Source organism: Anneissia japonica, unplaced genomic scaffold (genome assembly GCF_011630105.1).
Source record: "Anneissia japonica isolate Jap-2015-1 unplaced genomic scaffold, ASM1163010v1 scaffold180_len884964_cov147, whole genome shotgun sequence".
Taxonomy (NCBI): Eukaryota; Metazoa; Echinodermata; class Crinoidea; order Comatulida; family Comatulidae; genus Anneissia; species Anneissia japonica.
The window spans coordinates 522,549-535,137 of NW_022696035.1; the positions used below are offsets into that span (position 1 = coordinate 522,549).

Here is a 12,589-nt window from a genome sequence, read left to right on the forward strand (position 1 = left end):
TATTTGCTGTAATTATTCAGTACTAATTATACAATACTCATTATCACCAATTAATCAAGGTTCAAGTAGATTTGACTCTGGGAAGAAAGAAGGAAAATTTTAAGATGTGTTTCGCTTCGTGCAATATGATAATTGCTTGCATACAGCTGTACATTCAAATCCCAGTATATAATACCGTAAATGCTCGAATAAGCGCCGCACCAAACCTGAGTTTTTTTTTTGTTTTTTTTTCGGTAAGCGCCGCACTGAAGCTTATTCGAGCATTTATAGTACTGTTTTTAGTGACAGTTTTAGCATTTGATCTGGCGTATCCACTATAGTGGGGGCATACAAAGGGGTTTATGGTGGTGTGCGCACGTTTGAGGATGACGCAGGTGCCGTAGTTTTAATTTCTACAGTATATTGTACGCGCAAAATGACGTAGAACTTTGACATCTCTATTCGTGGCCTTGATGCTGGTTTTGTTCTGAGCATTGAGTGATAAGTTGGAAGTACCGTACTACAAGATCGTAAATGAAAGGCGTGGAGGCACTCAGATAAAACTTTATTGGTCCATCACATGAAAAATATCACGAAATATACAATCACTTCAAAATGATTAATTTATAGGATGCGTAAAATATACTATGTTTCACTGATGTGTGGAGTAAACAATTACATATTTGAAACAACACACTTAACCGTATCCATAATAAAAATACTACAGTACAGTTACTGTTTGATACACCTGGAATGCTGTTCAATTATTCATGTTTCATTTTATTGAAATGTTGCATGGACAGAGAAAATAAAAAAATATGATAGGCCTTTAAATTAATCCCCACTTTTCAACACTAAAAACTTAGATAGGCCTTATTTAATAAATAGATTAAACACTACAACATTACATATATTACGGTAGCAGAATATTATGAATACAAGCTGTAAGCATTCGACGGTGGTAATGCTCTTTCGCATGGAGCTGGCATGGATGTGGACCTGATAATTATGATGTTCACCAGACCAGAGGATACCGAGAATAGTGTAGGGACAGTAAGCCTGTTATCCAACAAATGGCAGCAGACAACAATTATAGAATCTATTCAAATGCATTATCATACAAATATTTTAGTTTTTATGTAATTATTATTAGTTAATTTTTAAACAAATAATTAATAACATAACGTTTTCCATGAAAACAGTCCCTGATGATCTTCATACGTTGCTTGACAAGGAATGCGAGTGGAGATAATGCCTAAAAATAGAACACCTCTGCTGAAAATAGAATACTGCTCACCGGCCAGGGATGTCACTCACGTGATCAGCCCTAATCAGTAGTTTTCGACTCCGTGTGCGTATTGACTGCCTGGAAGAATGTCGGCTGGTAAATATAAGACTGCTAAATGGAATTAGTAGTGGGAAAAATTCTCATCGTTGTACAGCGTCCTACAATTCTAACGTAATGTAATGTGAAAGCACCGAATGTAATGTTAAAAGGGCCGAATACCAAAGCGCCGAACGGAAAAGAGCCACCAAAGGCAGTAACGGCGTTCCATAGAGTTGTGCGAGGTATCGGCTGAGATTTGTGGGAGTACAATTCAAAAAACAACTATAGGTCTAATAATGAATTATTGTGATGTTAAATAGACAATGTTAGCTATCAAGGAGTGATGTTGTTTTTCATTGGGACCTTTGTCCCTTCAAGGCTAGGCCTATAGCATCCTAGCTAGTCTAGACCTAGAGTAGGATAAGGCTAGCGCGACATGCAGACGTTGGTACGTGTTGGTTAGTCTACAAATGTCGCCTAAAGTAATTGATTTTACCTGGCAGAACGAAAGAAGGGAACTCCGCTTTTCAGTCCCAAGGTAATTCAACAGAAGGACGCACATCTCCGCTCTCGAACATAGCGCGTGCGTACAGTCCTTTGATCTTCACTGTGGCATCGACAATCCTATACTAGTTGCGAGTACAGCCGTCAATTATTAGTCTATGCGTGCCATTCGTTTCATGGTGTTAGTTTTTACTTTATTAATTTTGGGTACTTCGCAATGCCTGTTACATCTGATTTTTTTTTACAGCGAGCTTGTTAAATGCTTCTATAAACTACAATTTGATTTGTGAAAATTGATCGAGAAAATGAAAGTTATAGCAATTTACGAATTTTATAAAATTTCATGTTCTTATGTAACATTAATCTGTTATTTTGACAATGTTGGCATAAGGTGCCGAAAACGAACATTTGAGTATATATACAGAACATTTACTAATTTTTTCTGCGAAGTGAGTCTCATGAACGACAATTCACCACAATTTTGGTAAAATTAATGTTGAAATGAAGAATATAATTTCAGTCTAATGTTAGTGCAAAATATCATTAGGCCTTTGTAATCACCGCATGACGCGCGATTATCACGGCAACTAACGCGCGTGAGTAAATCGTCACGTACGCTGACGGTTTATGGCCTGGTTGCTATGGTTTTTGTGACGTTCAGCGTGTAGGGACGCACGTGCGCCTAGAATGTCGATGCCAGAGTTATAACCTTTGATGTCCTGAGATGTGCGTCCTTCTGTTGAATTGCCTTGGTCGTCCTAGGCCCTTGTTTTTTGACAAACAATGACCTTTCAGAGGTCAAATTGCTGTCAAGAATATGAATTGGCTGCTTCGCAGCAACTATAGCCTTACTGCTACGTTGCTCGACCATGACGATCTGAGCAAGGTGACAATTCAACAAAGATTACTAATATTATTAGGCCTAATAAAAGTGTTGGCTAGATCTAATCAGTCCTAATAAATACTATAGTGCTACTACTAACTAATACTACCTAGCCAAATGTACACTGTTCTTAAAACTTCGGTCTAGCCATAGAAAAATGGTCTAGCGTAGGCTCCCTAGTTTTGGGCCCTACACTGGTATAAAGAGCTCCTCTCTCAATCTTTATTTTCCATCGTCAATAAAACAACAAATAAAGATGGAGGAAATACAACAAAGGCAAGGTCTGACAATGTGTTGTATCACCTTAACAAAAAGACAATCATAAGCAATATAGAATATTAAAAACATTAAAAATACACAAAAATCGAAACAAATTACATTACGGCAGATACAGAGACCCACCCACCCATATGAAATACATGTTTCCAAAATGAACAAGTAATCGTTATTTAAAAGTCACAGTATTGCCATGAAGTTAACTTGCATTAAGAGATTGGATGTGCTTAGAAATCTGTGTTTTAAAATGATTGACACTGTAAGAGTTTTTAACTCTTTCTGGCAAATTATTCCAAAATTTAGGTCCAGTAGAAAATACAGATTCAATCTTATGAATATCTAGTCGATAGTTATTTTTATTCCTAGTATTGTATCCATGAATACTTCTATGATCAGTAAAGATATTATTAAAGGATGTGGGTAATATTTAAACATAAATATACCTAGTTCTTTCTTGTATAGATCAACAACATTTAATAGATTTAGTTTTTCAAATAAAGGCTTCGTATGACATAAATATGGACTATTGATAATTATTCTGCTTGCATGTACGCATGAGTAAATATTTTAAAATGCTCCAAATTCTTTTTAAAAACTGAATTAGTGTATACTTTAGGCCATTTTTAGCATTAAAAAATTGTTCAATCCATACCGTGCACACTTCCTCGAGGGTCAAAGTGCGACGGATCACCTACTGTAACTTGTCCTCAGTGACACGTTCAAATCTAGTTATAATTTTTATTAATGAATTCTGTGCTTAATTTGAGCCAGGAGGCTTAAATAGTACAAAATAAGATATCACATAATTTTACATATACTACAAAATAACAATTTAAAAGATATAAACTAATGACAATTAAAGCCAATAGTGAATTGTACATTAAATCTCTACAAAACAGAACAATAATGAAATACTTTAATAGTTTTGATAAATTATATAAAGCTTATTGATGGACGCTTCATAAATGCCACCAGTTGGTAAATTACTATATAAATTATAGGCTTATAACACTATGGTAATTGACGTTACATACTGTACATGTAGATTATTAGGAATGTCTTTACTTTATTTGGAATTATTAAGTACCATCAGCCCATCATGGTATGGTAAGATATTATTTTGAAAAATAAACATTTAATAAAAGAGCTAAATTTATAGTTGATCAGCAGAGTATGTCCCAACTGATAGCTCAATACCAAAATCCTAAAATCCAGATTGGTAAAGTTATAAGTATTGTTATAAGTAGTGTCATATATAATAGACTTAATAAAACATTACAGTAACTGATGTTACGCACATTCAATATCAATTTTCAGGACTTTTATATTTTACTTTATTTGCAAAGAATAGGCATGGCTATTTGAGGCATACAGTAGGAAAGAGAGATAAATTATGAAATATCATCAGCCTTTAATTGTATGGTAAGAAAGTAGACGTTTTTAGTAACTGACGTAAAATTGGAGGGTAAATTAAAATATAGTAATGCAATTTTCAACATTAGACAATAGGAGGAGCTTAATGTAAATTTATTTCAGTAGAGTATGTCCCAACTAATAATTCAATGCCATAATTAAATCCAAGTGTGTAAATTTGAAAGTGAAAGTAATTTGTTAATATATAAGGTCTAAATTTGCATAAACTATGCAAATTTCTGCAGCCATTTTAAAACTGGCCATCTACTTTCCAACAATATATTATCCAAAACTTCAACTCTCTGTACTATATAGGGCCCATTCACACAAGTCGAAGTTCCAAATTTAGTAGCACATGTGGGAAAAATACACAGCCTTGGGAAAATACGAAGTTCAGTCCTTGTTGTATGGCAACAAGTTAGCAATGTCAAAACTAAGATCTCAGACAGCGCGCTGTGGAACTTGGCACACACGATCGTATGTTGTAAGTTGCAGTGTACTCTCACAATACAGACACCCATCCGAACTGGCTTTAATGTTCAGTTTTTCGTCCAGTTCAGTTTGTAGAACTTGTATTGAACCCATTTCGAACAAGATTGTTGTAGTCAGGGCCTAGCTATTTAATTAATTTATCAAAGCCCTTGATTCTTTTGTCTAAGCTATAGGCCTAGCCTAGCCTACGCAAATTCAACACATTATTTAATATAGTACCTGTTGTTTTGCTGTACTGCTCAACAAATTTAATTATTACCAATAAAATTGATGCGACTTTCATATTGTTTTTGCGTGCATTTCTTTAGGTCTGATTATGTTTTTCAAAGCACACATTCTTCGTTGGGCAATGCCACTTGCTGGTTGGCAGTCTAGTAGTAAACAGAACAAGTCGCGCCCCAAAAACTGTGCCTGCCCGCCAATTGGTCTATTTTCGTGGGGTGTTTTCCACTAGACATGTGCTTCGGCTGTGATGACATCAGATCGCCCAAAGTTTCATGACAGTAACAAGCTCGGTATAATCAATAATGTTTTAATTAAACAAATTTATAAACAAAACAAAAAACAAATAAGAAACCCTCATGGTATTATTTTAGAGTCAAATCTAAATAAACCTAACAATTAGATTTTATTCTCTACAAATTTCCTCCGTAATTAAATTACGGAGGAAATGTTTTGAAAAGCGTCTTGAGTTTAAAGCATGAATGAGGTGCATTTGCAATTTACACGGATGAATCTAACGAATTTGAATTAGACGTTTACTGAAAAGAGCAACCAGTTGGAACTTGCTTTGTTGAGTTCGTCTTTATTTCAGGTTGATTCCAAATGGTATTTAACCCTTTGAAGTCCCAAGGGGGTTTATTCTAGGTCACTTGGGCCCCTTAAGGGGTTTTAATAGGTTTCTGAAAAACGCATAATAAATTGTTATGACTAACTTTCTGCAAATGTTGGGTTTGATTGTTGGGTAAAATGTTTTGGGCTTCCATAAAATAGCAAATTGTTTGACCTTTTAACCTAGGTCTAAGGTCATATGCCCCAAAATTGCAATTTAGGGGCCCAAAAAGGGTACTTTTTTCCCATAAACCCCATAAACGACACTAAAAAAAGTTCCTATAAATGTTACGCATCATGTGGAATGTTTGGTTAAAATAAATTATGCTTTCATATTTATGACGATATTTTTATGCCCAAGGTCACAAAGGTCATTGAGTTCAAAATTTGGGGAATGGCCTCTATCACACGCCCCCCTCCCCCTTTCCGATAGAGGGCAAGTAAGCCTAGCTAGGCTTGCATATGCTTATTTCTAACTAGGGTGGACTATTGGACCTAGGATATATTTCACTAAATCTAGTACACTTGATAAAATAATAATATAATATAATAATAATAATAATAATAATAATAATAGAGAAGATGGGGGTAGGTGTATTGAAATATGAGAGGGGTGGGGGTCCATGTACATTACCAAACCCGAAATGAACGTTTGGAAACCTAGGCCTAGCATTACTGGTTACACTGCTAAAGTTTCTAGTTAAAATCTTTCCTCAGATTCATAGTATTTATATTATTAATGAATGAATTAATTAATTATTTATTTATTTATTTATTATATAAACAATCCCGATCCTAGTCTATCCAAGTACATCAATCACTGACAAAATTTTTTTCCCCTTTTTTTTGTTTTGCTCTATGCAATCGCTAAGCCCGGCTTGTTTCCTATTGTTTTACTAATGCTGCCCTCTGTTGCTGACCCTTTTAGGGGATTTCCCTAACGTCTTAGTAACTATAAATAGGTCCGTAACGGATACGGATCGCGCATCCAGGGACAGTAAATTACTCCGTATGGGATACGGATCATGACCTCAAAGGGTTAAGGATTAAAAGAAAGAATATACACTTATTAAAACATTGGAATGCGTAGCTAAATTCCACTTCATGATTAACCAACAAGACGTCTACTGGTGTGTCATGTTAATCAACAGATAATCTCCATGGCAATGCGAGTACAGCTAAACATCTCGTTTTTACAGCGTCTGTTATGCTTGTCGTTAAATGATGTCTATTTAACTATCGTCTGGTTTTTCCAGTGAGGGTTACCGTCCTGAATTGGACAAATTGTCTGAGATTCGGAATAGGGAGTTCATGTTTTCGGAAAGTATTTTATTAAAAGAAGAAGAATAGGAATGTTCGGTTTTGCGTGAAATTCAAATTTTGTGGGCACTGAGTACACATAGTATTGTTCTATTTTAATATTTTTTAAATTTTTTCCAAAAATGTGCAAAGTCGAAATCTGTATAACTCGAACTTTTTATGCCAGTCCCATTGGATTCGACTTAGGCGGACTCTACTGTAATAATTATTATTAATGATAATGATTAATGGAATAATATTCAGAGGGCTTATTTATGGTTATACTATGTATACTAAGCCTGAAGGTGGCACTGTCTCAGTTATAACATGCTAAAAGTTGGGAGACTATCAATTTCATTTGAGTTACATTCTTCTTTTACTTGCAGGACTCGGGTGTTTAAAAATGCTTTACAGTAATTTAAGACAGGTAAGTCACTTTGAGTAATTTTTATTTATGGTAAATACTGTAATGGTTGGCGGTTGGCGCAATGGTTGTGGCTCGGACTCTCAACCTTGTGGTCAGGGGTTCGAAACTCTCGCTGTGCAAGTAGCTTGTGTCCTCTGTACCTAGGTGTATAAATGTGTACTGGAATATGCTGGTAAGGTAAAACAGACTGCAGTGCGAGAGGAATGGCGAGCCCCCACAGCCTTGCACAGTCTGGCCCAAATGCTAAAGTAAGGGAGATGGGCACTCCAGCCTGTTTCAGGTTTCGAACCCTTTTTACATACTGTAACACATTCAGGTCAAAATGAATTTAGAAATCTTTGATTACCCAAACACTGACAAATTCAGGGGTGGCTAGTGGGCAGGCAAGGTTTTTAAATTCTTTGTTAATTATAATATTTATCTCTCTTTGCATGCATTTTCGTTGATGATAATATACAGACAGTACTGTAAACACAATAATTTTAGGTTTAAGGTATCAAATTTATTATTTATAGCATAGAAAATCATACAATTGAAATCTCCCAATTTCAAACATCTTAATTGCAAATTAAAGTAGAAATTTTCCAGGCAAATACTTACCAACCTCAGAGACTTGAAATGCGTGACTACACCATTTAGAAGGTGGGGATGTGGGGTCCAGGGGCAGACTCCAGGTTCCAGTTCATTAATTAACTGTTGGTTGTGACAATGAACGTGCAAAATGGGGGTATTCCTAAACCCCGCAAACCCTGAAAACCTCCAAAAGCACAGTGCAAACCCCATCCAAACCTTGTGATTGTGATTGAATCATCTGGTATAGAACTCACTTGCTATCTCAGTAAAAAAAGATTCATAATTTTATGTTTGTAACAACCTACTTTTTGGGTAAAAATGCCATTTTTTGTATAAAAACATTGCTAAACCCTGCAAACCACAAAAAAAACACTGCAAACCCCATCCAAACCTTGTGATAGTGATTGAATAAAAAATTGCTAAACCCCGCAAACCCCCCAAAACACAACGCAAACCCTGTTATAGTGATTGAATCATGTAGTAAGAATAGTACTCAAGTTGGTATCTTAGTCAATAAAAATATAATTTTATGGTCACAACAACCTATTTTGGGATAAAAATCTTCAATTTTTGTTAAAAACACTGCATCATGACGAAATTCTTCCCCTTAGAAGAAACGGTCACTGGTGGGTTGGATGATTGATTGCTAATTGCCTGCATGCAGCCTAAACGGCCTTCACAATGAGTAAACAAGACCTTGGTAGTAGGAGAAAATCTCACAGTTCAGCCAGTACTGCTCCAATCATGGTCAAATTTCAGAAAGTATACACAATTTCTGAATCTAATGTTATTATTTAAAACATAAAATGTTTTAAACCAAAATCTGACCATAATGAAAAAAGATTAGCTGTACGTCTGTGGATTTTTACTCTTTTCACGAATTTCGCGAACGTAAAACCGTGACTTGGTGATCGGGAGAACCAGAAAGATGCATCAATATTTTATTAGTTCTCAATAAACAAAGATGGTTATTTTGGTCATTTTCAATACAAATATGTATTGAAAATGACATGGTGTATTGGTGTTTATGCTGGCCTAAATAAATATAAGAATACGATTCTTTCTAGCCTTTATTCTATTTATTTTATGATCGTGTGGCGTACAACAGCAATGTTTACTCACATTCCTGGCTATCCAGGGGCTATTCTACAGCTTACAGCTATTTCAATCTAGGCTCAGAGTATAGTAAATCTCTATTTTATAGGGCCTCCGAATCGAGCGATGAATATTTAGTTGACAGTTAGAATTTAGGAACAGAGAATAACTCGTCATGTATCAAATCAAATGCTAAATTGATTTTATAACTGATATTCTGTATCTTCGTTGCATAAGATCTACAGACGATTACTCGCTCTCACGGCCAGTGCACAACATCACGAACGAACGAGAAGCCCATGTGCTTGAGTCGTGGGCGATTTAGAACCGTCCATTTTGCGGCAGGGTATTCATTTTGTATTATAAAAATTTTTAGAAATATCAATTTGAAATCGTTATTAATTTCAAACATTTTTTGAAATGGCCGCACAAGACAGGGCTTGAAATTAACTTTTTTTCTTGGAAGCACTGCCAAAATTTTCTGGCACCCCCCAAAAGAAATTTGGTAGCACAAGTAGTTTTTTTAGTAGCACATATTTCTCCATCCTTTTCGCATCTCCTAAGATAATATGCGCTGCGCAATATTTTATTCTTTATTTCCTAACAAACCCCACCCACCCACACTTACACTGTCCCCATGGTTTATTATGCAAGGAAGAAGACATGAAAGAAAAAGAGAAGAGATTTTTAAAAATTGAAAAAAAAACATGAAAAATAATAAATAAGAAATAACAAAAGGAAGGAAAGAAAAAAGAAGAAAGAAATAAAATGGTGGAAAGAAAATGACAATTAAAAAACTAAAAGAAAGGTAAGTATCAAAAATGAAATAAGAAAAATGATGAAACAATATTAAAAAGAAAATAGATATTAAAGGGATAGTAAGGAAAAAAGGTGTAAGGTAAAAAAATTCAACCTAACTGGAAGGAAAGGGAAAATATTTCCTGGAAAGTTTCAATTGTTAGGAATATTTCTAAGAAAATTACAAATTTCTGTTAATTTAAGAGATATACACAATATAAAAAAGAAAAACATGAGCAGTAATAATGTACTAGCTGTCTATAAACCCAATCTTCCATCTTATTATTTTCTAAATAATTTGAAAATTACTAATCCCTCACTTATTGCGCAACATTTTAACAATTATTTTACTAATGTTGGTCATAAACTTGTACAAGGTATTGAACAACCTTCCAGTAATTCTAACTTTAAAGATTTTCTTATACTCCAATTATAAATTCTTTTTACTTGAATCCCGTGACTGATAATGAAATAATTATCCTTATTAATAATATGAAAGAAAACAAAAGTCCTGGATTTGATGGGTATTCAAATCGTGTTATTAAGAATATTATGCACCACATTTCTAAACCGCTAGCCCATATTTTTAATATTTCATTTCAGGTGGGAATTTTTCCCAACTTACTTAAAATTGCCAAAGTAATTCCCATATACAAAAAAGGTGACCCCCATTACTTTACGAATTATAGACCGATTTCCCTCTTACCTACTTTATCTAAGCTTTTGGAGCGCCTTATTTATAATCGTCTTTATGCCTTTTTTTATCAAATATGGTATACTATTCAAAAACCAGTATGGATTTGGAAAACATTTTTCTACTGAACTTGCACTTCTTGATCTCTATGATAAACTTACTTCTGTTTTAAGCAACAGTGAATATACGGTTGGTATCTTCCTTAACCTGAGTAAGGCCTTTGACACCATAAATCATGATATTCTCCTCCAAAAACTCCAGCATTATGGTGTCAGGGGCCTTCCTCTCAAACTTACTAAGTTATCTGACAGCTCGCCAACAATTTACTTCTTTTTCCACTTTTAATTCCAATCTGTCTCCGATTACATGTGGTGTACCACAAGGTTCTATTCTTGGTCCTCTCTTATTTCTAATATATATTAATGATCTTCCCAATAGTTCCTATCTTAAATTTATCCTTTATGCTGATGACTGTAACATCATTCATTCCCATAAAAACAAACTAACTCTAATGGACACAACTAATACAGAGCTTAATAGGATTTCTGATTGGTTCAAAATTAATAAATTATCCCTTAATCAATCCAAATCAAATTATATTATATTTCAAAATAGGAACTCCAAAGCACTTTTTCGTAACTTTAATATTTTTATAAATAACCAAGAAATCACGCATGTGTACGAAACAAAATTTCTCGGAGTCACAATTGATTCCAAATTGTCATGGAAACCTCATGTTAATAGAATTTCTAATGTGGTGGCAAGAAACGTCGGTATAATGAATAAACTCAAATATACACTTCCCGCTACTATCCTTTTCACTCCTTATATATCTTATTGTAATATCTCTTGGGCTGTAACGGTGGATAAGTTCAGCAACTTATGCCCCTGGACAAGTTTTGAAACGACCAAAATTGATCAAATATTTAACCTACAAAAACGTGCAGTTCGAATTTGTTCAGGGGCTCCATTCAGATCTCATTCCACACAATTATTTTTTAACTGGAAAATATTAAACGTCTTTGACATTAATAAACTACAATCTGCCTTATTTATGTACCGTTTAACCAACAATCTACTTCCGGCACACATTAGTTCATTATTTAACAAACCCTCTGATACTCATTCACACTTCACTCGTTTTTCTGTTACCAATTTTTATGCTAAAAAATGTGAGTTTCATACCAGACGCCATTCAATCCTTTACACCGGTCCTAAGCTTTGGGGGAGTCTTTCACACTCTTTAAAAAACAAACCATCTCTCAAGTTTCAGGATTACCTATAAAAAGTCTTTGGTGCGGTATATGGTTAGTAAGTTTCTCTTTGATCATTACTTATCTATTTATTACAATCTTCTCATTATTATTATTATTATTATTAGTTCCTATGCATGTGATGCAATAGGAACTATTGTAATCACTCTCACATTTCTTTTGTTTTTTATTGTGTGTAGTATGTGTGTGCATATGTGTGTAGACATTTATGCAAATGCGCATGCGTCAAAGAAAAGTTTTCCGACATTTTGTTTTACATCGCGATGCGAAGTTCGATGTGGATTTTCTGCAGAGTTCAGTCAGGGCTCACGCTAACCTATCGGCAAGTTGGCATGCATAAAACTATTTTGGTTTTACGGCAGAAAAAATCAACTGCTGTGGCATAGGTATTTTGAAGAAGGCCTATAAAACAAAAAGGTTTTAATACTTGCTGAAAAACATCGTTTTTTTCATTTAGATCTCCATTTTTCACTAACTCCATGCGACGTTTTTTTCTGTTGTATGAGTAGTCCATAGAGCTATTGAACAACTAGAGTGTTGACAAGATGGCGCAGCAATGCAGAGTTATGTATGTGTACCATCCAAGATGGCCGTCGTAGTAAAGCGCCACCTTCAGGCTTAGTATACATATTATTACATACTAATAAGCCCTCTGACTGACTATTATTTCATTAATGATAATGAGTAATGGTAATAACAAATTATTAAACTATTGTAGCCAAAA

General features: G+C 34.6%; 1 protein-coding gene across 1 annotated transcript in view; it reads left to right on the forward strand.

Moving 5' to 3' along the window:
* Positions 1 to 7,394: 7,394 nt before the first annotated feature.
* Positions 7,395 to 12,589, forward strand: part of LOC117101695 — a 28,285-nt gene continuing 23,090 nt past the window's right edge. Inside the window, exon 1 of the mRNA XM_033241730.1 lies at positions 7,395 to 7,431. Coding sequence (XP_033097621.1) covers positions 7,408 to 7,431 — 24 coding nt within the window. The 5' untranslated portion in view covers positions 7,395 to 7,407. The remainder of the gene's footprint in view (positions 7,432 to 12,589) is intronic.